The sequence below is a fragment of the Podarcis cretensis genome (genome assembly GCF_951804945.1).
Source record: "Podarcis cretensis genome assembly, chromosome: 12".
NCBI lineage: Eukaryota > Metazoa > Chordata > Lepidosauria > Squamata > Lacertidae > Podarcis > Podarcis cretensis.
The window spans coordinates 58,269,709-58,296,778 of NC_137181.1; the positions used below are offsets into that span (position 1 = coordinate 58,269,709).

The 27,070-nt window shown below is 44.1% G+C and overlaps 1 protein-coding gene across 1 annotated transcript in view; it reads left to right on the forward strand.

Annotated features, from left to right (window-relative positions):
• The first annotated feature begins 11,171 nt into the window (after positions 1–11,171).
• The window catches only part of CDK13 (cyclin dependent kinase 13), a 36,757-nt gene continuing 20,858 nt past the window's right edge, over positions 11,172–27,070 (forward strand). The window contains exons 1-4 of the mRNA XM_079947514.1: positions 11,172–12,604; positions 20,832–21,446; positions 24,523–24,693; positions 26,264–26,403. Of these exons, the coding sequence (XP_079803640.1) occupies positions 11,277–12,604; positions 20,832–21,446; positions 24,523–24,693; positions 26,264–26,403 (2,254 nt within the window). The 5' untranslated portion in view covers positions 11,172–11,276. The remainder of the gene's footprint in view (positions 12,605–20,831; positions 21,447–24,522; positions 24,694–26,263; positions 26,404–27,070) is intronic.

Here is a 27,070-nt window from a genome sequence, read left to right on the forward strand (position 1 = left end):
AAATCTATTCCATCCTTATTTACATTGTCCTTGAAAGATGAATACTAATTACAGCATGGCTGCCTGGCTTGTAGATGTGCTTGCCCTTTCTTCTGCCATATGTAAAGAGTGTCACCTGTTTAGGCATCTTATGTAAAGGCATATCTTTTTGGCCAGGTTTTTCTTGACCCATCAAATTGGGCCTTGTTATTAGTATTTGTTTAACCTTTTCCTATACTTTTTATGATACTGTTTCATTATTTTTGTAAACTGTTTATACATTTTTTAAAAAATATTAAGGGTTATAGAAGGGCTTTTAAATAAACATATTTTAAGATAAAGGGGAGTGTGTTCTGAACCCCTTGAACTTTTGTACAGACCATTGGAAATCTAAAACTGATTTTATAAGGAGAAGATCAACTATGAAAAGAGATCAAGAAAGACACGTGTGATTCATCGTTCTAGAAAACTGATGAATTATCAGTTTAACCACTTCAGATTAAAGAATCACCCACATTGTTCCAGAGGTTTATGTGTTATAGATCCTGGCCCGTGAACAATGCTATCATATGAAAGAGCCCTAACTCTATGGAGGCCTCAAGGCCTTGGCATGCACCAGTTAAGCTACCAATGTGGCAAGGATTGTAGCATGTGAAATGAGGGGCTGGAAACCGAATGCTTTTAGAAAAGGATATGGGAAGCACAAAATGCGTAATGCATATATTAATGAGAAGACATTGCAATAAAGTGTAATGCCAGTGTTTTGAGGCATAATTTTGAGGCACATCAAGATTATAAAAGCCGCCAACTATATTTAGATAGGTCAGGGACACATTATGAATTTTGAAGAAGTACAGTGGTACCTCGGGTTACATACGCTTCAGGTTACAGACGCTTCAGGTTACAGACTCCGCTAACCCAGAAATAGTACCTCGGGTTAAGAACTTTGCTTCAGGATGAGAACAGAAATCATGCGGTGGCAGCTGTGGGAGGCCCCATTAGCTAAAGTGGTCTTCAGGTTAAGAACAGTTTCAGGTTAAGAACGGACCTCCAGAACGAATTAAGTTCTTAACCCGAGGTACCACTGTACTGGTGGTGCTGGTCACAAAGGGCATGCCACAAGGTGCGGCTGAACAAAAATGGCTGCTGTGGGGGGCATGACCCAATAAAACAGCCACTTCTTTTAAAAGAGCAGAAATAGACATAGGACCATAAATGGTGCAGGCAAGTCCCTATATGAACACCCTTATCAATGATGGGGGTGGGGAGAAGCCTAAATCCAGTACCCATTGGCTTAAGATAAGAGCACCACAATTTTTCATAGAGCTGGAAAGCAGTGTTTTAATCTAAATAATCCAAAGATTGAATTATTTGAGGCACAACACACACACCCCTTGATAACGGGAATACATTGATTCATTTATCAAAGCATGTAAGGTTCAAATTGGGGCAGTATAAAGCAGCAATTCTGTCTTAAAGGTGGCAAACCACCTAAAGGTAAAGGTAAAGGTACCCCTGCTCGTACGGGCCAGTCTTGACAGACTCTAGGGTTGTGCGCCCATCTCACTTAAGAGGCCGGGGGCCAGCGCGGTCCGCAGACACTTCCGGGTCACGTGGCCAGAGTGACAAAGCTGCCTCTGGCGAGCCAGCGCAGCACACAGAAACGCCGTTTACCTTCCCGTTGGTAAGCGGTCCCTATTTATCTACTTGCACCCGGGGGTGCTTTCGAACTGCTAGGTTGGCAGGCGCTGGGACCGAGCAGCGGGAGCGCACCCCGCCGCGGGGATTCGAACCGCCGACCTTTCGATCGGCAAGCCCTAGGCACTGAGGCTTTTACCACCTAGGCTTCACTAAATGGTTAATTTATAGCAGAGTGGAGAGCATTATTGGACATTGTTATTGTTGTTGTTTTAAAAAAAATAGCTTTTCAAAAGGAAACAGTTTTTAACTGAATGAATGAATGAATCTTGAGTTGGATTGAAAAACATGCTTTCCTGAAAAAAATAACCAGCCTGAGATCTGATTTTGGTCACTGTAGAAGCTAAAACAAAACAACCATATACAGAACCTAAACATCAGCTGCTTCCTAATACATTTTTAATCTTCCATTTTATGCGGAGTTCTCTGTCTTAACTTCCTTAATCACAATGGCCAACACCCATCATATACATGTTTTAATGAGTCAATGCCTGGTTAACCGATTAAGGTGTAATTAACGTAGCTTATTCTTCAGCATTCTAAGTGCTGACAACAAGGCTGGGCAAGATGAGCACTCTTTCTCCTCTTGCCCATTGTAAAGGTTTTTGGAATGCACTTAAAATGGTGAGACTAGTGCAGTGGGAGAAATATGCTAATAAATCTTGCCCACAGCATACGTAAAAAAATCAGTAATTGTAAGATCCTAACAATAAAGGTCCGTATAGTTAAAGCCATGGTTTTCCCGGTAGTGATGTATGGAAGTGAGAGCTGGACCATCAAGAAGGCTGATCGCCGAAGAATTGATGCTTTTGAATTATGGTGCTGGAGGAGACTCTTGAGAGTCCCATGGACTGCAAGAAGATCAAACCTCTCCATTCTGAAGGAAATCAGCCCTGAGTGCTCGCTAAAAGGACAGATCCTGAAGCTGAGGCTCCAAGACTTTGGCCACCTCATGAGAAGAGAAGACTCCCTGGAAAAGACCCTGATGTTGGGAAAGATGGAGGGCACAAGGAGAAGGGGGCGACAGAGGACAAGATGGTTGGACAGTGTTCTCAAATCTACCAGCATGAGCCTGACCAAACTGCGGGAGGCGGTGGAAGACAGGAGTGCCTGGCGTGCTCTGGTCCAGGGGGTCACGAAGAGTCGGACACGACTAAACGACTAAACAACAACAATAAAGGAAGTTAAATAAAACTTTATTCCCCACCCACTTTTTACATGATGGAGTGCATAGATTGTGTTGAACTGCATGCAAGAATTAAGCATAGGGTGGACTCCCTGCAACCTGCTTCTGACCACAGAAGATTTAAGACTGCATAGAAGCAACACAGTGTGGTTTTGGAGCTCTACTTAAAAAGTATTCATTTACCACACTCTGATTTGTAGGAGGAGATGCAGAATATATGAATGAACTGGCAGTCTCCACAAGGTGGAACAATAATACCTTTCAACTCAACAAATTGTTTTTTTATGCTATATTGAACCTGTTAGGCTGGTTTAGGCAGTGTATTCCAAGCTAGGTAACCACTCTAGATGATTGCTTTCTAAAATGTAGATTATGAAGACCTTGAGTTAAAAGATAACAACACAAATTAGTTTTGTTTCCATGAATAATTTTCTTTGATGCACTCTAGTAACAGAGATGTCATTTAACTTATAGAACCAGAGTGAGGAACCTCAGGCTATTCCTTTCTACCCAGTCCTCAGGGCTCTCTCCCCAGGCCATACTCCTTGAGTACTTTTCCCTGGCTAGGATGTACTGTATTTCTGAATTGTAATAATGCCACTGGCTTGCATGGTTGGAGAGAGATGTGGGTGTGTTGAGAAACCTCTGGCTTTTGCATGGCTGGAATGTAGCCTACTGCACAAAGTAAAGAAACCACATCCATTGCTCAGCCTGCTTTCGCCTCTGGTTCCCACCTTTGCAGCTCCTGGAAGGTTGCAGCAGAGTGCTGTGACCCGGTTCTGCCTGTGGTCTTCCCATGGGCTCTGGTTGGCCACGGTGCCAACAGAGACCCAAACTAGACGGGTCTTTAGCCTGATCCAGCCAGGGTTTTCTTACGTTCTTGTGACCCTTTAAACAATTTCCTGGTTTCAGAATACTCACATTAATAAAAAGTTTCAACCTTTCTTCACACTACTGCGGTTTAGAAAATTTCGTTTTGATAAACCAAGGACCCACAGAAAGATTCAAAATGTTTGAGTCATATCTGGTGTTAGTAAAAAAACAAACAAAAACCTCCTGCCTTGCACCCTCTTTTATTCAGGTACCAAATGTTTCATTCCAATGGGCAAATCATTATTTTTGCTGAAAACAGAAACCTTGACATAATCCTTAACTATCATAACTCAAACTCATCTCAGTAAAATAATTGAACATCCAAGTTAATAAAAATGTAATGAGTGTAATGAGTGCTGGACCATAAAGAAGGCTGATCGCCGAAGAATTGACGCATTTGAATTATGGTGCTGGAGGAGACTCTTGAGAGTCCCATGGACTGCAAGAAGATCAAACCTATCCATTCTGAAGGAAATCAGCCCTGAGTGCTCAATGGAAGGACAGATCCTGAAGCTGAGGTTCCAGTACTTTGGCCACCTCATGAAAAGAGATGACTTCATGGAAAAGACCCTGATGTTGGGAAAGATGGAGGGCACAAGGAGAAGGGGACGATAGAGGACGAGATGGTGGGACAGTGTTCTCAAAGCTACCAGCATGAGTTTGACCAAACTGTGGGAGGCAGTGGAAGACAGGAGTGTCTGGCGTGCTCTGGTCCAGGGGGTCAGGAAGAGGCGGACCCGACTAAACGACTAAACAACAAATGTGAGGAATACAACTGGATCCAAGTAGGAAATTGTATTTGGCCAATGGACTGGTGTGCTCTGGCCCTTGGGTCACGAAGAGTCGGACATGACTAAACGACTAAACAACAACAACAACGAGTGAAAAATATTTCTTTGTTTCCCATGTTCAAATTGACTCAGTCCAAAATAGTCTGATTTGACCTGTATCAGCCTTTCATTTTTCTGAGCAAGGCTTAAGATATAATCTAACTTGCATAATTTTCTAGTTTTCTTATTAATAAACTTTAACCTAATTAACATTAGCATCCTGTTTCTTTGTTCTACAATGCACTGGCCTGAATCAGTTACCCATTCAGCTACACACAGAAGAACACCGGCAGTTGCTGGGAACTCACCTATGACTGATGTGTAAACTTGTTTTACAAGTTTAAAATTGTTGTCAGTGTGGAGGTTAGCCTTACAACATCCTAGTTTACAGTAATTTAAACAATTCACTGGCTGAATAAGAAAGATTGTTCCCCTTAATTCATCAGGACAATCTTAGAAAATTGGCATGCTTATATGTGTGAGAAATTAGTTGACAGTTGTAATCTACCAGACTTACTATCATAACAACGTATGAGGAATATTTCCTCTTAATGCCTGCAGTGAGATCTTGGAGTCTAAATATTGCTGCAAGTGCAGTCCTACACATTCAAGTGCAGTCCTACATATTCCTCCTCAGAAGTAAGCCTATTAGGTTCAATTGAACTTCTAGGTTAGCATGTATACTTGACACTGTGTAGGGTTACAGCCTAAGGCAGGGGTCAGCAAACTTATTCAGCAGGGGACCGGTCCACTATCCCTCAGACCTTGTGGAGGGCCGGTCTATGCATTTGTTTTTTTGGGGGGGAATGAACAAATTCCTATGCCCCACAAATAACCCAGAGATGCATTTTAAATAAAAGGACACATTCTACTCATGTAAAAACACGCCAATTCCTGGACCATCTGCGGGCCGGATTTAGAAGGCCTTAGTGGGCCTTAGTTTGCCTTTTCAAGGCAAACTTTTTCCCCAAAGGGGGTCAAATTTGATGAAGTGAACATGCGTGATTGAAGTTGTTGAGCTTCTTTAAACAATTTTACCCCAAAGCTGTTAAACTTTTTTATGATTGAACTTGAGCTTTTTTTACGATTTGACCCCAATAAATACATTGCCACAGTGGCCGGATAGAATCGGCTGGGGGGCCAAATTAGGCCCCCAAAACAGACAAAACAGGGGAAGGGACTTGGTTTGTTATATCCTCCTTATATGGGTTTTGTACATTTTTTTCCTCTTATGATTAGGGGAGCTCAGCCAGAACCCTAAGAATCTGGGCATGGAGGGAGTAAGGGATTTCCTAGGAGCATGAATGACCACAGCCTATTATCAAAGCAGGAAGAAAAAGCAACAGCAATATGGAATATGGTTGCATGGCTTTCTTCATATCTAACAAGGTTGCCTTCTCTCTCCCCCCCCCCCCAAACATGTATGAGAGAGTTTTTGAAGCAATTTGCAGTGTATTAAAAGTAAAATATTCACTCTTCTTTGAAAGCACAAGCTTGTTTTTCTAGATCTCATACTGTCCTGTCAGGGGCAGCCCATCAAATTTTGCCGCCTGAGGCGAAACAGGAAGGTGCTGTCCCACTTTTGCTGCCTCTCCCCCCACCCACCGAAGTTCGCTTACTGGGGTCAGGCAATTGCGGCTTCTGGGGTCTTGGAAGGTCTTGTGAGAGCCTCATGAGATCTCACCAAAAGCAGCCACTTCTTCCTTCTCCAATGGTGGTGGTGGAGCACCCACAGAAGTGCCCCTTAGATTCTCCCATCTGAGGTGGCTGCCTCAGTTTGCCTCATGGACAGATCTGTCCTGAGTCTTGTAAATAATGGGCACCAGGGATCTAGCCTCCTTTTGGGAGGGTGCTTTTGAAGTTTTAAGATCAAGACAAATTAAAAAATAAATGGGTTCTACTGTGTTAGACATGGTGTGTCTATTCTACAAAACTGTTTGAAGTTGGGAACCTAGTGACATTGGGAAGAGACATAATTTAGACTTTGATCTTTTATACTCTATTTCAAGGATACTTGATTCAAGAGACTGCAGAGTAGCCAGGAATCATCTTACAGGCACTGACCAGCTTGCTGAGTGGACGATTTCTCCTCAAACTAACCACACCTAATTGTGCTATTTTTGTCCACTCTCATTCCTGCCCACGATACATCTGTTCATCATAATCCTGCAATAGCTATGCACTAGGGAAATGCACCATAAAATACTTAATTTTGAAAGTTACATATCAGGCCTGATTGTGTCTATCTTATGCTCTGTTAAGCAAATTCCAACATGTGCAGCTCATGAGCTGACTCCAAAGTGAAAGTGTATTCCTTCCCAGGGCTGGGCAAAAAAGGGGTCATCTGAAAGTGGGGAATATTGACGACACCAGTCCCTTATCATGGTCAGATCACTTCTGGTAGAGATTTAGGATTTCAGCACCTTTTCACCTCTGCAGAGGCAGGGGACCTTTTTGATGGTTCATCCTCAGAGGCGGATGGATCTAATGGGTTTTCAGATGGCTTGGGGGGATTTTCCAGCTGATATGACAGGAGGCACTCCTGTCAAAGCCCTGGCTGACCTCTGGAACATCTGAATGGCTCAGGCCACTGACACAATCACCCCTCAGTGCCCTCTCCTTCTTCGTGGAACCCATTTGGCTCCCTGGTATACTCCAGAGCTTAGGGCAAGAAAACAAGCTAGGAGACAGCTTGAACACGGGTGGAGGAAAACTCCAGTCAAATGCAATTGAACATGGTGAGGACTCATAATCAAGCTGACCTATTGGCAGTGAAGGCAGCAAAGGAGGCAGTAATCTATGGTCTTTCAAACTGTCAGTGGGTTATTGCTTGTTATTAGGGTATGTATTCTTGTGTTTTTATATTGTAAACCACTCTGTGATCTTCGGTAATTTAATTAATGAAAATCACACCTGTGTGTTGCATTTGAAAGTGCTATTATTGTGAGAAATCAGAATTAGAGCAAACATTGGAGAACTATTATTCTGCTCCATGGGCACTGGGGGAGCTAGCTAAGAAGAAAGCTCTGTGCTGATTTTCTTTCATCTCATTATTTTTAAAATTTTTATACCACCCTATACCCAGAGGTCTTTGACAAAAGTATTAATTTGCATGGGTCTGTGGATGTGCTAAGATTCTTCTAATGTTAGCTGGGACACATCTGCCTTGGGGGTGATAAATCCCTAATCAATATCCTCTGTATTCTTATTTGGTTCCACTTCTTGGGTAACAGTTGTGTGCTACGAAAGAATACCTCCTGCAAAAAAATATAGATGGTTTAATTAGCCAGAGCACTGGGAGAAGAGGATTGTTTTTGCATGGTGCCTAAAGATATGTAATGAAGGCACCAGGCGAACCTTCTTGGGGACAGCATTCCGCAAACGAGGAGCCACTGCAGAAAAGGCCTGTTTTCGTGTTGCCACCTTCCAGGATTCTCATGGAGGGGGCACACAAAGAAGGGCCTCAGATTTTGATTGCGGGGTCCAGGTTGGTGTATATGAAGAGACGTGGTCCGGGAAGTATTGCAGTCCTGAGCCATTTAAAGCCCGGAAACTGATTGGCATCCAGTGGAGTTGGGCCAGGAATTGTGCTATATGATCAGATCATCTTGTCGCAGTGAGCAACCTGCCCACTGAATTCTGCATCAGCTGAAGTTTCCAAACCGTCTTCAGAGGCAGTCCTAATTATAATGTGTTGCAATAATCTAACCTAGAGGTTACCAGAGCATAAAAAACAAAAAATTAGGCTATCCCTGCCCAGATAGTGGCACAGCTGGGGGCCACCAGTGTTTCAGTCTTATCTGGATTGAGCTTCAGTTTATTGGCTCTCATCCAGTCCATTATCAAGGCCAGACACTGGTCCAGTACACCACTTTCACACTTGTTGATGTAATAATAATAATAATAATAATAATAATATTTTATTTATACCCCGCCCTCCCCAGCCAAGGCCGGGCTCAGAGCGGCTTACAAACAATAATAAAAACAAGATGAATGATTACAACTTAAAAACAAAAATAAAATACAACATTAAAATAATGGAACATTAAAATATTAAAATGTAGCCTCATCGCAGGAGGAGAAGGAAAAGGAAAAAAAAAAAAAAGAGAGAGAGAGAAGGAGGGAGGGAATAAAATTGGCTCCAAGCCAAACGCCAGGCGGAACAACTCTGTCTTACAGGCCCTGCGGAAAGAAATCAGATCCTGCAGGGCCCTGGTCTCATGAGGCAGAGCGTTCCACCAGGCCGGAGCCAGAGTTGAAAAGGCCCTGGCTCTGGTTGAAGCCAATCTAAATTCCTTAGGGCCAGAGACCACTAGGGTGTTGTTATTTATGGACCTTGAGGCTCTCCGTGGGACATACCGGGAGAGGCGGTCCCGTAGGTACGAGGGTCCTAGGCCGTGAAGGGCTTTAAAGGTCAAAAGCAGCACCTTAAATCTGACCCTGTACTCCACCGGGAGCCAGTGCAGCTTGAAAAGCACTGGGTGAATATGCTCCCATGGCAGAGACCCCATGAGGAGTCTCGCTGCAGCATTCTGCACCCGCTGGAGTTTCTGGGACAGCTTCAAGGGCAGCCCCGTGTAGAACGAATTACAGTAGTCAAGCCTGGAGATGACCGTCGCATGGATCACTGTGGCCAGGTCGGGGCGGGAAAGGTAAGGGACCAACTGCTTGATGCGGCGAAGGTGGAAAAATGTCGCCTTGGCTGTTGCTGTAACCTGCGCCTCCATGGAAAGGGAGGCGTCAAGGATTACACCCAAACTCTTAACGGAAGGCAATGGCACTAATTGGGCCATCCATGTAAATGAGAACCAGAGCTGCGTGTCATCAGCATACTGATGAATTTAGTTGGAAGCCTGTATGTTTGCTAGCAGTGAAGTGAAGGTTTCATGAATGCCTACAAGGACCACCAAGCATTTATTAGAATAGATATAGGAGGTGCAGTCTTCCCCACTGCTATATCACATCTAGTCCATTTAGCTTTACATTGACAGTAGTTCTCCAGGATTTTAAGACAGGGTTCTCTCCCAGCCCTACCTTGCAATGCCAGGATTTGAACAAAGCAGGATATCTGCATACAAAGCAAATGACCCTTCTCCAGCTATTTTTAGGTGGTTGTTGTTATGTCTGATAGCAGGTCTGATGCTATCCAAGTACTTTAACAAAAATTATCCTTTTAGAGGTCCAAATGCTTATCATATAATTTATGAATATCTGATTATCAAGTTATTTGGGCAGTCAGTATTAACAAATAAATAACATCCTTGGTTAAGACCTTTCCATGGATCCTATTGTTACAATATTAGGATGTCGCAAAAGCATCACTTTGGGCGAAGATCAAGAAATGGTAACCTATTTATTAACAGCAGCAAGAGCAGAAATCTGGAAAACCCCTCCTCCACTAGCAGAAAAATCCTGACTCTGGAGTTGGGGAGATGACTTTCATGAGTCATGACAAAACTAAATAAGACTAACACAAAATCAGCAAATTGAAGATAATGGAGCTTGTTTATGTGATTTGTAACAACAAGATGCAAGAACAAAGCCATATGATTTGTTTGGAGACATAAAAGTTATCAAAAACTTTATACATTTCTGTTATAGATTAAGCACTTTATCAAGTTTTAAATAAGCTAGAAACATGCAGTGTAAATTTTGTTGCATTTACAGACGATATATTTATTAAAACAACATTTATCCATCAATTGTATCAAGGTATTTGGAAACAAGTATCGCATTTAGGTTTCCGGGAATAAATAGAGAGAGCCATTCTTAAATTAGGTCCCCTGTGCCTTTAAATAAAATGAAAAATCAACAGCTGAGGAACCTTCCATCCCTACATCTTCTCCTCATGTCGAATCACTGCTTGGACCAAAAAATAAAGAGAGATGTAATAATAATAATAATAATAATAATATATTATTTATACCCCGCCCATCTGACTGTCAGAAAAACCTAATTACATCGCTTCATTTGAGCTGCCACGGAAGCGAGCCTCTAAAAAGCCAGAGAACTTCGAGCTCTTTCGGACACCCTGCGTCGCCCCTCTCCCTCCTGCCCCGCACATGGAGGAGCTGCCAGTTTCAACCGGGGACCGGAAGTGTCGCATCGGGGGCAGTTCCCCATGACCTCTGAAATCCGGGATGCGGTCGAGGAAGCCGCCGGCCGGAAGTTCCGTACAGTAGGGGAAGGGAGGAGGGGGGAGCGAAGCAAAGCCTCGCGAGATCCCTCGGTGCTGAGGGAAGCGAGCCGAGCTCTCCAGATAGGCCTGCCCCCGTCTTTACCTCAGCGACGGCGCAGGCGCAGTCGGGCCGGTCTCCCCTTCTGTCTCTTTCTGTGGGAGTGTGAGGGAGAGACAGAGAAGCGCAAAGCGGGCGACGGGGACCGTTCGGCGGCCGCTTCTGCCCCGCCACCTCCGGCTTAGGCCGTGAAGCGACGAGCCGTGGGCGGCGGGATCCTGCGCGCCGGCGCGGGGCGGGCTGAGGAGACTGTCGGCGGCCGAGGCGCGCCAGGCCTCACTCGGGGCCCAGCCGGGAATGCGGAGCGTTCGCGTCAGGGGCCGCCGGGGACGCTTCTGAGGAGGAGGCCGGAGGAGGCCGGGGCGCCTCATGTGAAGAGACGCCGGCGCGCGCGGGATCCGGATCCCATGGCGGCTCCTGCTCGGGGCTCGTCCTCGGCGCCTTGACGGAGTCCTGTTCGCCGGAGCGGTCCCGATGCCGAGCACTTCGGAGGCGGCGGCGGCGGCGTCTTCGTCCGGAGGCGGGAGCGGCGTCCGGGGCTGGGGCGGCTCCGAGTCGCCGGCGGCGGAGAAGAAGAAGCGGTTGCATCACCGGCGGCGGAAGCGCGGCTCGTCGGCCCAGCCGCCGCCTCCTCAGCCTCCTTCTCCTCAGCCGCTGCCCGCCTCTCCCGCGGCGGCCCCTCCGCTGCTGTTCCCGCTGCTGCCGCCGCCGCCGCCGTCGCCGCTGTCGCAGCAGCAGCAGCCCTCTCTCCTGCAGCCGCCGCTGCCGCCGCAGTCCCTGCTGTTCCTGGCGGCCACCGGCTCCTCCTGCTGCGGGGAAGGGGGGGAGCGGAAGCGGCCGCGGGGCAAGCGGCGCCCGGGCTCCCGGCACAAGCGGCGGCGCGTCCGGTTGCGCGGGGGGGCGGGCCTGCCGGAGCGGCGCGGGAGCGGGGCGGGCCTGGGGCCTCTGGTGGAAGCGGCGGCCGAGGAGTACGACGACGTCAGCTCCCAGTCGGAGGGGCCGCTGGGCGGCGGGACGGCCGGGGCGGGGAGCGGCGCGGGGAGCCCGGGCTCCTCCTCGGGCGGAGGCGCCGGCAGCCAGCCGCGCTCCAGCCGCGCCCAGGCGGAGCGGGGCCCCCGGCGGCCGCCGCGGAGGGAGCACCGCAGCAGCAGCGGCCGGCGCTCCCGGGAGCGCCACCGGGAGCACCGGCGGCGGGGGGAGGACAAGGACAAAGCGCCGCCGCCGCCGCAGCAGCAGCATCCGGAGGGAGCGGCCGCGGCCGCCCGGGTAGGGGGAGCCGAGGCCTCCTCCTCCTCTTCCTCCTCCAAGTCCCGTAGCCGCCACAACCACGGCGGCGGCCAGGACCGAGAGGGGCCCCGGAGCAGCAGCGGCGGCGGCAGCGACGGCCGCAGGAAGGGCTCGGCTGTCTCGCCCAGCAGCGGCGGCGGCGGCGGCGGCAGCAGCAGCAGCAGGAAGGACCGGCAGAGCAAAGCCCCGCGCAGCCAGGCGAAGGCGGCCAAGGAGCCTCCGTCTGCTTACAAGGAGACACCCAAGGCGTACCGGGAGGACAAGGCCGAGCCGAAGGCCTACCGGCGGCAGCGCTCCTCGCCGAGCCCCGGCCGCGATGACAGCCCGCCCAGCCACCGGGCCTCGCAGAGCCAGCGCAGCCGCAAGTCGCTCAGCCCCCGCTCGCCTCTCAGCCCTTATCGCCGCCGCTCGCCCAGCTATAGCCGGCACAGCTCCTACGAGCGCGGCGGGGATGTTTCCCCCAGCCCGTACAGCAGTTGGCGCCGCTCTCGCAGCCCCTACAGCCCCGCCATCAGGTAAGGTGCAGGGCGGCCACCTGGATGGTTGGGAGGGATCCTTCCTCCGGAAAGGTTCAGAAGTCTGACCCGAAAGGGATAGGCTGGGAATTCTCTTTAAGTTGTGGTCTTAAATATGTAAACACCTCCCTTTTCCTTTCTCTTGTGGGACCATAGTAGGAAATACAACTCAGCTGGGGAGCTTTGGCTTGAACCCATTACCAAGTTTGAGAATGTAGAATTTTCACACGAAATCGGCATTTCTTTAATTTGATGGAACTTTTAGGGTCATAGCAAAGTGCCATAGGTATTTTCTAAAGAGGTCTCTTTCTAAATTGTGCTAAAAGTTGGGGGTAGTTACAATCAGTTACTGCTGGAGTGGTGCAGGTGACCTACACTGAAAGTATTGTGAAATTCCTTTCAGAACCAAATCACTTCAAACTGAAAATTTTGAAAAAGTAAGATGTTTTGAGCTAAAAACTATTCACTTCTAAATGTTTTACAGCTTAAGCAAAGTAGGCTGCAATCCTATGCATGATTCTTTGGAAGTAAGTGACACTGAACTTAGTGGGGCGTACTTGCAAGTTGACATGTGTAGGATTTCACTGGTAGCATTTCTCAGTACACTACAGAAGTGTTTCCTCAAATATTATACTGTGAAAAAACAGGCTGTTATCTGCAACGCAATGTGGCTGCAAGTTACTAGCCTATGTTTCTGCCTTTGCTGCCAAGGAAGTAGCTTCTTAATAGGCTAGTATAAAAATTGTCTTCTACCAAGGGGACTGGTAGAGGAATGACTGCATGAGCTAAATCTCCTCTGCTATTCTGTTTCTGTGATATAGGAAAGGGTTTTCCTTCTGCAGTGATCATGGGAACCAAATGGGCTGACAGGAGAGACAGAATTTTCTATGCTTTCTCAGCCAGTCAGCTCACCCACCTGCATGGAATTCTTGGTTGCATTTGGCTGCTGAAGTTGTTAAATTTGAGACTGTCTCTTCATAGAAAATGGGAGGATTGTTTTAAGACTTGGGATGTATTCTTTAGATAAGGTTTTGATTACTGTTCAGTTTTGAACAGCTCAGTTTTTGTTTGATTTCTATATCAATACATAAAGCAGGAGTGCTTTCTACATCACCTTTTTTGGGTTGAGATAAGGGCTTGGTAACATGACAAGAAGTTTTCTAGGAACATATGTCTGCCAGTAGCTACTCTGGTTTTGAAAAACCTCCCTTGACCTAATCCTGTCTGTTACGACTGTTGTCTTATCCCTTGAAAAGCACTTTATGAGCTCTCTCTGTTTCACTTAGATGACCGATGTATCAGTCTTGTAGTAGGGAGGACTACTGTTTGGTTTAGGGCTTGGCTTGCATTTATTTTGTTTGCAGACCTGCAATGCAATTCTGTATATGCAAAGCAAGCCCCACTGAGTTCAGTGGAGCTTATTCCCAGGTAAGTGTTTATAGAATTGTAGTCTTTGTTAGTTTTTGTAGCTCATTACTACAAATTTCAATTCCTCTTTTCCTACACAGTACAGACAACTCCCCATTTACCCACATGGCTTCACTAGCACAGCTGATGGATGGGGAAGAGCCTTTCCTGCCCCTCTGCTGTGGCAGTTGATCTGTCACTTCATGTGTGCAAGCCAGAGGGACAGGCTCTCACACAGCTGACAGGTGGGAACAGGGGAAGGTTCTTCCAGCCCATCAACTGAGGTGATACAGGCAACCTTTTGGGTATGCAGACAGGGGTTCAGAACGTAACCCCTGTGTAAATGGAGAGTTGACTATATATACACATATGGAATTACTGCTTAATTGTAGTCAACATTTTCAGTAGTCCATACTCCTGTTTGATACAGAGAATCATTCAACTCGTTTTAGCATCAGTTAAGACTCTGGTTCACATAACTTCTGTTCATAGCTTTCAAATCAGTTTTCGAAAGTGTTCTGTGGTGGCATTGTGCTAGTGGAAACACTTCTTGCACAAGGGAAGGACCCCCCCCCCAAAAAAATTGTCTCCTCCCAATTGTAGTCCTTTATGCCATGCTTATTATTGGAAAATACATATGTTGGTAGGAAAGAGTTCTTCGGCTCTACCTAATGTAACAAGTTGGAGAGCCAAGAAAGCCATGCTGGTTCCTTTGTTGTCAGGAGCTAGATCCAAGATGATGTCTCATCTCCAGGTCCAAGGGAGAAGTGAGAGGAGGAGGCGGAAGTGAGAGAGATGCAACCTGAGGATTCTACTTCAAAGGAAGGATGGTCAGCACAGTTTAAAGGACAGAGACAGTTTAGGAAGTTGGAGGTCTCCTGCTTTATCTGTTTAACCATATGCAGAACCCTTATCTCAACAAGCTGAGCTGCACCCCACTTTCAGCTGGAAAAGGATTAGGGTCCTCCAGAGTGACACCAGCTGATTGGTGGGTGTGGTTTGAGGAAAATGGCCTCATGGCAAAATTGCAGTGTGATCAGTCTGTGGATCAGAGGTTCCCCACCCCTGTGCTACAGTTGGCTTTTTACACTGTGAATGGGTGGAATGGAGCAAGAGCTACAGCAGTAGCTGTCTGTAATGTTTGAACCTCAGGTGCATAGTTATTTATGGCATGATGCCCATTCCACACTGATTAGGTAGGGCTTGCCAGTAGGGCAAGTGCGTGGATGACAACTTGCAAGGTTTTTTGTTTCAAATCCCCCCTTGTTTCAAATCCCCCCTTGCCCCTTAAACCCTACTCCCTCCACCAAGAGAGGGTTATATCATTTAGGAGCTAGTAATTTAAGATGTATGTCCATGTGATCACACACTCACACACATGCTTTCTCTCTCCCCGCCCCCTCAATATTCTGCCGTGGTAAATACTAATGGAACAGAGTATCAGATGAAACTCCTGTTTGTAGTATTTGACTTGTAATGTTTTTGGTAATTATTCTTGTCAAACCAGAGGTGATAAACCAATTTTTTTTATTATGCTTCTGAGGGAGGGTGGCAATTGATGAGGTTTATTTTTCCAGAGTAGATAGTTATAGAATAGAATTGCAAGCCATTATCTAAGTACAAAACTTTGGGGCCTGGAAAGGAGCTTGTGTATGTGTGAAGGAACAAGAAGATTCACTGGAGAAAAAGGCAGGTCACAGCTTAATGGTTACAGTTCATAAGTAGCAAAGCATAGTACACAAGCAAGAATCCACTTTCTGACAACTGTTACAGTGTCAGAAACTGCCTGTCTGCTGGGCAGAAGCAGGGACTGAACCATTCTGTGGGGATTGCAGTTATTGGCATTATAGACGGAGAATGTGCATAGCTTTTAAATTTTCTTGTAAATGTTTTTAATTCTGCTGAGTTGTTTGGCTACCTTGGACGTCTTCGAGAGGAAGGCTTGGATAAAATCGATAAATAGTAAATTATACAATAGACTTGGCATGGTTGGTATACACTGATAGAAAGTTTGGTTAGTGTCCTAATATGGCTCTAATAGTACAGTGGTACCTCGGGTTAAGAACTTTGCGTCAGGATGAGAACAGAAATCGCACGGCGGTGCAGCGGCAGCGGGAGGCCCCATTAGCTAAAGTGGTGCTTCAGGTTAAGAACAGTTTCAGGTTAAGAATGGACCTCCGGAACGAATTAAGTTCTTAACCCGAGGTGCCACTGTACTATCCTAGCCAGCATACTTTGCAACTCCTGCTGTAAGGCGTGTAAAGTTAAGAAGTTTCTCCAAATCTTGAAGATAGCCTTGAATTTTCCCATATTATTCTTTTCAACAAAATGTTTGTATTGAAAAGTGTAACTAAACCTACTTTTGTTCCTCAGCACCCTCAACCCCTGGAATTATAGCTAAAAATGGATCATGGTCAGCTCTATACCTTTAGTGGTTTTCTTTCTCTCTTGTGTGTCATTGCCCCTTCCTTTCACATGTGAAATTTACAGGTTTCTAGTGCTGGAGGAAAAATATAGTACACACTTCTTAATCTCCCGATAAATCACAGGTGGTGAGCCTCCAGACCAGGAGTAGGCAACCTAAGGCCTGTGGGCCGGATGCGGCCCAATCGCCTTCTTAATCCGGCAAACAAATGGTCCGGGAATCAGCATATTTTTACATGAGTAGAATGTGTCCTTTTATTTAAAATGCATCTCTGGGTTATTTGTGGGGAATAGGAATTGGTTCATTCCACCCCCCCCCCAAAAAAAATAGTCTGGCCCACCTCATGGTCTGAGGGACGGTGGACGGTCCCATGGTTGAAAAAGGTTGCTCCAGACCATGGGTCGTCTGCTGCACACCTGAAATTATGCAATGTTAGATGTGAGGTAGTTAGCCATGACTGCAAAGGAACAATCAGTGCACTCCTGATTGTTGTTCTGCAAGTGGGGCTTGCACTCAGCACCTTTTAGATTGGGTGCCAAATACAAGTCCCACTAGGATGATTCCACTTCAGAGATCATGGGTGCAGACTTATCTTACGAGAAGCTTTCAGTGCTGAATTTAAACACCTGATCAGTTCCTTTGTGCAGTATCCCTGTCATGTTTGGAGTTTGCTTTCAGATGCACAGTGCTTGAGTCTGCAAGGAAATAATCTTTCTTTGCAGTGATGGTTTTATGTAAAGCCAAAGTCAGAAAGAGGAAGAATCTAGAGGGTGCTTGGGGGCACTTCTGATTATTCATTTGAAATGATGGCATATGTCAGGTGATTGCCAGATGTGTGGCTCCACTCACCTGTCAAAATTGCCCAGAAAGAGTGGGCCAGTTTTAGATCTAGACCATTGGCCAAATACAATTTCCTACTTGGATCCAGTTGTATTCCTGACATTTGTTGTTTAGTCGTTTAGTCGTGTCCGACTCTTCGTGACCCCATGGACCAGAGCACGCCAGGCACTCCTGTCTTCCACTGCCTCCCGCAGTTTGGTCAGGCTCATGTTTGGAGCTTCGAAAACACTGTCCAACCATCTTGTCCTCTGTCGACCCCTTCTCCTTGTGCCCTCCATCTTTCCCAACATCAGGGTCTTTTCCAGGGAGTCTTCTCTTCTCATGAGGTGGCCAAAGTATTGGAGCCTCAACTTCAGGATCTGTCCTTCCAGTGAGCACTCAGGGCTGATTTCCTTCAGAATGGATCGGTTTGATCTTCTTGCAGTCCATGGGACTCTCAAGAGTCTCCTCCAGCACCATAATTCAAAAGCATCAATTCTTCGGCGATCAGCCTTCTTTATGGTCGAGCTCTCACTTCCATACATCACTACCGGGAAAACCATGGCTTTAACTATACGGACCTTTGTTGGCAAGGTGATGATTCCTGACATAAATCGTCCAAAATGCGTGGCTGCCTCTGGGATTGCAAACTTGCATGATATTGGAATTACTCATACTTTAGAACATAAAAAACTGAAAGTAAGCAAAGAAAATTCATATAGTTACTTAATCTTCAGTGGGTAGCTAAAGATCAGTTGAGTTTATGTTTAATAATTGTATTGACGCTTTGAAAAAGTAGTAATTGCAGTAAGGGGGTTTGGTGATTATATTTATGGGGCTGCAGGGGAAATGAAAATTGAGCAGAGTCAGCTTTGGTGAGCCTGGTCTCGTTCTCTCTCCACACACACCCACCCCTTCAGGAGATGCTTTTACAGACACTTCTACAGTGCAGTAGGGAGGAGTGTCAGGAAAGCCTTTTGCATGAGTGGCTTCTCACTGCCATTCTGGATACAAGCTTATATTTGCATGTAGAGGTAACACTGGAGTTTAGCATCCTGAAAGTTTTACTGAAAGCAGTTTTTAGAACAATAGTTGTTTAATTTTGTTTCCTGCTCATTCTGATTTTGCATGTGTAATTTGGGTGGCTTAGTAGCATTTCAGGTCTGGACATCTGATTTGTCTTCGAGAAAAGGAAACAATTGGAATTTCCTTTGAGCTATTCAAGGTATGCAGGATAGGAATTGGAATGTGTTCACTTTGAGTTTTATGTGTCTGAATTCCCCCCACCCCTATGCTAAAGAATTATTTCAGTGGTTGCATATTACAGGTAATGTAGCACTAAATTATACAAGAGTGTATCTGATAACAACAATACTGCCAGCAGTACCATGGAGAAGGAAATTAGATTTAAGTTAAATCAGAAGTTCAGTAAATCAGTGTGAATTTGCATCTTTCTTAAACTTGTCAAAACTGAGTGGGTGGGTATTTGAGGTATTTTTATGTTGCTCTTCAGTACATGTGTTTTAAAGGCAGCTGAGAAATAAATAAAAACAACAACAACTATAAAATCAAACTACAGTAAAGAGTAAAACGTTTACAGTAAAGCAGCCCAAAAGCACAACAGCCGATAAAGCCACACTCAGCCAGAGATTAAGAATGCATGTAGGAAAAAGAGTTCCTTCTGGCATCATAAGGAATATTCCAAACACAGGGTGCCACAGCTGAGAAGGTCTGCACTTTCCTAACATACTAAAGATGGGGCACCCAGAGAAGGACCTCAGAAAATATTAGTGTATGATAGGCTCATGTGGGAGAAGATGATTCCTTCTTCAGATTCCCAGGTCTCAAGCTGTATAGGATTTTAAGGATAAGCCACCGGCATTTGGAATTGTTTCAGAAGTAAACCAGCAGCTAGCCAAGCTGTTGGAGAACCAGCAGGTGTGTTCTCAGTGGCCTGACCAGCTTAGGCGAACAGCAATGTTTGGGGGTAACTGAAGGTTCCAAGTAGATTTCCAAGTGAGCAGAAATCCAATAAATGGCTGTAGTTTAATCTGGAGGTTATCAGAACATGGATAACAATAGCCAGGAGAGGTTCCAGTTAGTGAAAGGAGGTTTTTGATACTGATTCCAGTTGGACCTCCAGTTATAAAGCTCCTGCCTACAGCTGATCTTCCAAAAAGCAGTTGCTTTTCTCCCCTCCCAGTCAGGAGATAAACACCTGTCTTTGGAAAGATCTGCTGGCCACAGCAAAGTCCTACATGCAGGCAATACTTTCCAAACAGCAAGCAGTTGCTGTTCTCCTGATCTTTGGAAAGATCCTGTATGCTGGATACAGTGCTTTTGGAAGCAGCGGAGAGACTTGCAAAGCTGTGAGTTTGGTAGCTGGCTGGTTCTGCCCACCTGTCAGCCATGTGTTATTGATCCTTTAGAGCAGGCATCCCCAAACTCGGCCCTCCAGAAGTTTTGTGACTACAACTCCCATCCCTAGCTAACAGGACCAGTGGTCAGGGATGATGGGAATTGTAGTCCCAAAACATCTGGAGGGCCGAGTTTGGGGATGCCTGCTTTAGAGCAGCTATGTGAAAACCTATAGAGGAGCTGAATATCAATAATATAAATTTATACCAAGTTTCTACTGTACAGGAGTGTAGGCCTGATATACTAGTAATAGCAACAACAACAACAACAATTTATTATTTATATGCCACCCATCTGACTGGGTTGCTGAAGCCACTCTGGGCGGCTTCCAACAAATTAAAACACAGTAAGACATCAAACATTAAAAACTTCCCTATACAGGGCTGGTAATACTGCTCAGTGGCATCTTGCATAAAAGGGCTCCTGAAAATAAAGAAAATAAATGGTTGGAATTATTTTTTCCAAGCCAGACTAGTGTTGACAGGTGCAATTTTCATGCACATTTGTAGCTGAATGTACTGTTACATTAAGGCACTCACAGTGTGTATATATAGCTTAATTATTACTGTGTGATATTAAATGTTTATTCTCTAAGTACATTTAAGTTTTAAGTCAGCCTTCTTCAACCTTGGCCTTGGTGTTTGGGGCTGATGGAAATTGTAGTTCAACAGTAAGGATGACATAAGTCACAGTAGATTGGTTTAACATAAAAAATTAAATAGCTAGCCTGATTTGATTTGAACCATTTTCCTATTTGTACTCCCAAGTATTTCCTATTCAAAAGTTTTTAAGTGCTTTTACCTTTTGTGCCTGAGAGAAAATGTTATAGAAGTTCTCTTACTGGTGTAGTGAAAGTCAAAACTGTTAGTACTAAAAATAATTTTAAAGCTTTCTTGGATTAAATCCTGACCTCACTGATCTCAAAACGAAGAGTGGAGCTGATTTATGTTCAGTCAAGTTTACAATGCCTAGATCAGAGATGGAAAACTCTGTTGTAAAATATATCACATTATTTCCTGCTGTTGCTAAAGGGTTCTAACCAAGAAGTCAGTTACCCTGCAAACATACTAATGAAATGGTTGTAAAAGCTGTTCAATAAAGAGAAAGATGGTGGGATATAAAAATAGGCACTGACTAAATCTTTACTCTTCTAAACAGAAGATCAGCAAAATCCAGAAGCAGAAGCCCTTATTCATCAAGGCACTCAAGATCCCGCAGTAGGCACAGATTATCAAGATCCAGAAGTCGGCAGTCGAGTATTTCTCCTAGTACTCTGACTCTAAAAAGTAGCCTGGCTGCAGAGTTGAATAAGAACAAAAAAGCTAGAGCGGCAGAGGCAGCCAAGGCCAATGCGAAAGCTTCAAACACATCTACACCTACAAAGGGAAGCGCTGAAAACACTGGGTTGACCATTCCTCAAGCGAACAATGTGAAGGAACTGAAGAAGATAAAAACTGAACACGTACCTTCCCCTTCAGGTGGTACAGTCTTGAAAAATGATAAGGCAAAGGCTAAAGTCCCTGTTCAGGAGACAAAGGGGGAAAACAATTTGACTGTAGAGAAAGCTGCTAAGCAAAAAGTTTTGGTGGCGAAAGAGAGCAAAGCCACTCCTGTCAAGGCACCATTGCAACCTGCTTCCGTGAAAGAGAAAAGCAAGCCCCACCCACCAAGTGTAGCACCTAAGGAAAAGGATCGCAGTGTTTCACTAATAACCTCCACGCTTCCACCCCTGCCTCTTCCACCTATGCTGCCTGAAGATAAAGATACAGATAGGTGAGTTGTAAAATACTTAACTTTCTCTCTTAAGACATAATTTCCACCTGGAAATTGTTTGGGGTTTTTTTTTTAAGATGATGCTACGTACCATTGTTTAAGGTATGAATAATGCTTGATAAGCCGTATGTAAGGGGGGAAATAACCTGACAACCTGATTATTGCAACTCCAGGTATGTTGTAGGTGTTGTAGACAAAATATTCCTGAACCGTGTTAAGGACTTTTTCTTGATATCCACAGACCAGATAGCAGTCTTAGTATATTAAAGGACCTACAGTCTTAAAAGATTTTTACCTCTTTCTCATTTACTTTGTGTGGACCTGTATCATAATATTACTAGAAGTCTGTAGCCAATGTTTCGGCAAGTAAACTCCAGTACATGCAACTCTTCTTCTTTTACACACCTCCCACCTCCCTACCTGTTACCTAATTAGTGAACTGAAATCAGTGAAGTTTATCTCATATGGCTTTCCGCCTCTCTTTCAACCCAGTCTCTGACTGCTCATTTTTTTTGGTAGCCCCCACCTTTCCTCTCGCCTCTCTCACGCTTCCAAGAGAGGTTTACATGTCCTACGCATAAGCACATTCCTGTTTAATTATGTGGGCTTAGTACATATAAGTGTGCATAGGATCACAGCTTGAAGGAATTCACCATCATATGTCTTGTTTCTTCCCACCTGCTATGAATCCTCAATAGTTGTTTTTCTTTGCAAACAATGCCATTTGTGGCTAGCTATGGCAGTGGCCATATTGAGAGCGGTTGCTACTGGAGTGAACAACAATGGTTTCTTTACAAAGATAGCTGCAACTGCTGAACTGATATAGCAAACGTCTTTTTTCTCTTGGAGTAAGAATGAGGAAACTGAAGATGATCATTATACGTGCAATAATGTTTTTAGGAATGAAACCTTGTTGGACTTCTGAGTAAATTCTGTTGAGTTCAGACTAACCAAACCTGTGTCTGAGCCTGTCTTCGGCTCCTTGCCAGGTTGACACGTACCTTTACTGTAACAAACAAAATAGAGTGTGATAGCTGAATTGAGTTGTATTTTTGGCAACAGTGTTCTTCATTTTTTTGGCCATATAGATTGTCCCAGGTGAGGGAGGGCATAAGCAGATTGATCCCACCTTCCTTTACCTTTACTTTCCTCTTTACCTTTGGTAATTCTCCACAGTTCTGTACCAGTTCTGTCCTTGTCTTGGGACCGTAAGGTGAAGGGTGAGAGAGAGAGAAATAAATAAATAAATAAATAAATAAATAAATAAATAAATAAAGGATGAACAAGGAAGAAAGTGTGTAGAAACATTTAATTTGAATAAATTGATTAATAAAATGAACCCAAAACATCTACCAATAGCTGTACATGAGATAAGACTGATAAACCTAATGGAATAACATGGTACATATGTATATGTTTCAGCCTCAAAAGACCCTCAGCAGAAAATTAGTCAACAATTTAAAAACAAAGTTAAACTAGCTAAGAAGTTAAAATTCTTGCAACATTAGTGGTACCTGGAAAATGCATGAGTATATCTGTTATTCAAACCACCCAAAATAAATCATAATAGCAAGTCATATTTAATCTTCCTGAACATGGGCGTAGCCAGGATTTTTGTTGGGTGGCAGACTTTCATGGCGGGGGGGGGGGGGCAGAACCTCAGATTTGTATTGATTTTGATTGATTGTGGGGGCAGTCACCTCCCCTGCCACCACCCCTGGCTATGCCCATGTTCCTGAATTGTGTTATTGCTTATTGAGGAATTACACTTAAATATCCATAGATGCAGATCCATTCAACCTGTGTATTGGGGGGGGGGGGAGTGGAAGCACTCTACAGTCAAACCTCGGTTCTCGAACGCCTCCGTTATCATACGTTTCGGCTCCCGAACACCCAGAAGTAAATGCTCCAGTTTCCGAACATTTTTCGGAACCCGAACATCCGCCGCAGCTTCCAGTTGAGTGCAAGAAGCTTTTGCAACCAATCGAAAGCTGCGCCTTGGTTGTCAAACATTTCGGACAGTCGAAGAGTCTTCCGGAACGGATTACAGTCAACAACCAAGGTTTGACTGTATATAGAATAAAAAGGAATAGAACATTGGAAATACCATTATCTCCCGGTTATTCCAGAAGATACTAACTTTGGCATTACAACTGAATTTTACCATTATTTATTCCATGTAAACTTAAGACAATTTAAAATTCAAAGTTTTGAGCCTTTGTAAATATAGCATTTAAAAAAAAATTAAACTAATAAGGGGGACATTGAAAAAAACAAGCACCTTCAAACTGGAATTTTGTTTGAGAACCCTCCATAACAGCCAGTCTTAATCTGTCCTATATACATCGTGTAGGTAGACACTGCAGAAATTGGTTCTCATATGCTATGGGGCAGGGCTGAGGAACCTTTCTAGCCTGATGGATTCCCCTACCCGCCTGTCAGCCGCCTGGCATCACAGTTATGTTGGGTAACCTTTCCAGCCTGCAGGGGTCTTCAGAAATCCTCCAGAGTGCTATCTTGCCCTGATGTTTTAAAAGGTCTTTGCAGACACTGTAGACCAGGTGATCGGCATCATTTTGGCCAAGTCCTGTCCTTACCTGCTCATACCTGATGTCCTATATGGCATTGGCTGGAGGGTGGGTGGGCATAGCTTGATAGAAATGGCCTCACAGCTCAAATGGAGAGACCGGGTGGGTCTAATTACACCCCTGCTATGGAGAGTGTAATAGTCAAATAAGTTTCAGAAAAATAAATCTTAATATACTGCCAGGTGAACATGTAACAGATAATACCCAAATTAGCTGGAGCTCCCTATATGTCAGAGTTGTTTTGAAAAATGCCTGTTATTTAAATTTCTGAATGATTAGGCAAATGCTCTAGCCTCAAATTCTAGTATAATATTAATATTAGATTATTAATATTATTAACATATTTGCAAATTTGATTTCCAGTTGCTTATGCCTTCACATATTCAAAATTAATGCTAGAGAAGGCTGTACTATGGAAAACTGACTTAGATTTCTGGCATCAGATTTTGAAATAGGAAGCTACCAAAGGTTTGTCTATATTTCTCTAGTTTTCAAGGGAGCATTTCTGTGAAAGCTGTTAAGAAAGAAGTGGAGAAGAAATTGCGTCACTTGCTGGAAGATCTGCCACTGCCACCTGAGTTGCCTGGAGGAGATGATTTATCCAGAAGTCCAGAAGAGAAAAAAACACCAGTGCAGCCACATCTTAAAAAGAGACCGAAGTATGCTCAAATTTTTTCTTTTTCTATAATACATGTATTTCACTTCCATAGCGTATCACTTTAAAATCTCTGTTTGAGCTATTGAATATAAGAAATGCTGGTAGCTTACTCATAGTAGTATTCGTAGGATTCTGTTAAGGCTTCTTTTTAATATTTTACTCGTTTTAGGAAGTAAAAGGAGCTAAAACTGAAGTAGGTTAGCATAATTGTGATTGCATGTACTTTTAAAACTGCCAGTCTAGATGCACTGGCAGATTGTAAATACAGCTAATGGAACAGCCTTCTTTCATTTCTACCAATTGTGTGCTGCCATTTCATTATACCGATATAACAAAGCTTTATCACCATTTTGCACCTAGATTAAATATATGCCTTAAACATATATTTAATCTTCAGTATGCCTCATCCCACCCATATCATAAATGTTTTGAGTGGCTTGCTGAAATATCAGATTATAGCATGCTGTTTTCTTCATCCAGTAAATTTATTATAGCGTCTAACTTCTGAGTAACAAGGAGTTTGAAATACATGCAGGTCCTGCTTACCTGAACACAGTGCATTCCCTGGAAATCGTTTGTTAGGCAAGCATTTGCATAACAAGTCCACGATTTCCATTGATTCCTATGAGAACATTTCTAATGTCTCTTCCCCTCTCCTGCCATGGCTTCTTCCTAAAATGGCTGCAACCAGCTAGCAAAAGAGAGGCAAAGGAAAAGCTGATTTGTCCCATCTCCCCTGCTCCCTGATTTGTCCAAACTCTACCCCCCCCCCACCTCTCCATGGTTTCTGCCTGAAAATGGCAGCTGTTGACCAGCACAGCACGAAGAAGTAAGGAAGTAGGCAAACTCTGGCTGTTTCGATATCTGAATGAGCCGTGTGTGTAGTGAGGTTTGGGCACAATTCTTTGTATTTGGACAAGTAAATTTGAGGATAACAAGCAGATGGATAGCAGGACCTGGATGTAGGAATAAGGAGTGAAATATCTGAAATGGGTAATGAAACAATTTAACAAGTCATATTGGGATTTAAAACACCCGCCCACACCTGCATTTGACTGGTACAGGTTGAGATCGTGTATCCTTTCATTTCTCTATTTTTCTACGGAAAGAAAGATATTGCATCCTGAGTTTCTTTTTAGTTTTCCCAGAAAACAGATGATCCTTGTTTTGTATTAGAATGTTTTTGAAAATCTGCTCAGTATCAGCAGTAAATGCAAACCAACACCCCCAGGGTTACATGGAACAGTCATAGGGGTTTAAATGAAATTGCAAATGACAGTTGTGGTTAATGGCAACATTTGTTTAGACTGAAAATAAATGCTGAAGTCATAGTATGCACAAAAGAGCAGATAGTCTAAGAAGAATTTTTATTAATATTTTCTTTTTTATAATTATTATACATATTACTCATGGAAATGGCTCAAAGTGACTTATAAATATAACAGAAATACTAAAACTGATTACAATAAACATAATCAGTAAAAAAATTTTTAAAAACCCAAAAACACATCTATACAATATTATTATATACATATGGAAATGCACTCAAATTGCATTTTACTGTCTGCTAGGATATGTGGACCACGCCATGGTGAAACAAAGCAAAAAGAAATTGACTGGGGGAAACGCTGTGTTGATAAATTTGATATCATTGGCATTATTGGAGAAGGAACTTATGGGCAAGTTTACAAAGCAAGAGATAAAGATACAGGTAAGCTTTCAAAATCAATTCACATAGAAATAGCTGACTTTGAGTGTGATCACCACAGCATGTTTTGTGTCTTTGTCAAGTTCCTGAGCATATATTATGCAATTATTCTCCACAGCTGCAAGACAGTACTTGAGATGATTGTGTGTTTAGGCTACAAGCCCTTAAGAAACGTTCAAGAAGCTGTGACTCTTCACACTTCTTCCAGTGTGCGGCTTAGTCCATGGATATAGTAAAATGTGTGGAATTGAGCATGTGCACCATCAGACTGTGGCACCCAAGTGCAAATATTCAATGCAGAAGTATTGAATGGGAAAAGGGTCAGTTATTGACTTCAATTGCTTATTGAGACAGGAGGAGGAATAGAAATTGGGTAAATAATACTAGTGCTAAAATAAATGTGTGACATCCAGCTGTATCCAAATGTTCTCTGAAGGGTTGGGGAACAGTCCAGCGCAGCTGGGGTTGGGGGGACAAAGGGATGAATAGAGTAAGGGGAAGTCGTCTTATGTAAGGTGACGTTCCCACACAAACATCGAGTGTCTCACAATCTCTGATATTTGTGGAATAAATGTATTGCTACCTTGCTGTGGAGTTGCAAAATGCTGGAGTTGATGGACCACATGTGATCTGGAGGTGAAATTTGAATTTACACCATAATATTTGCACA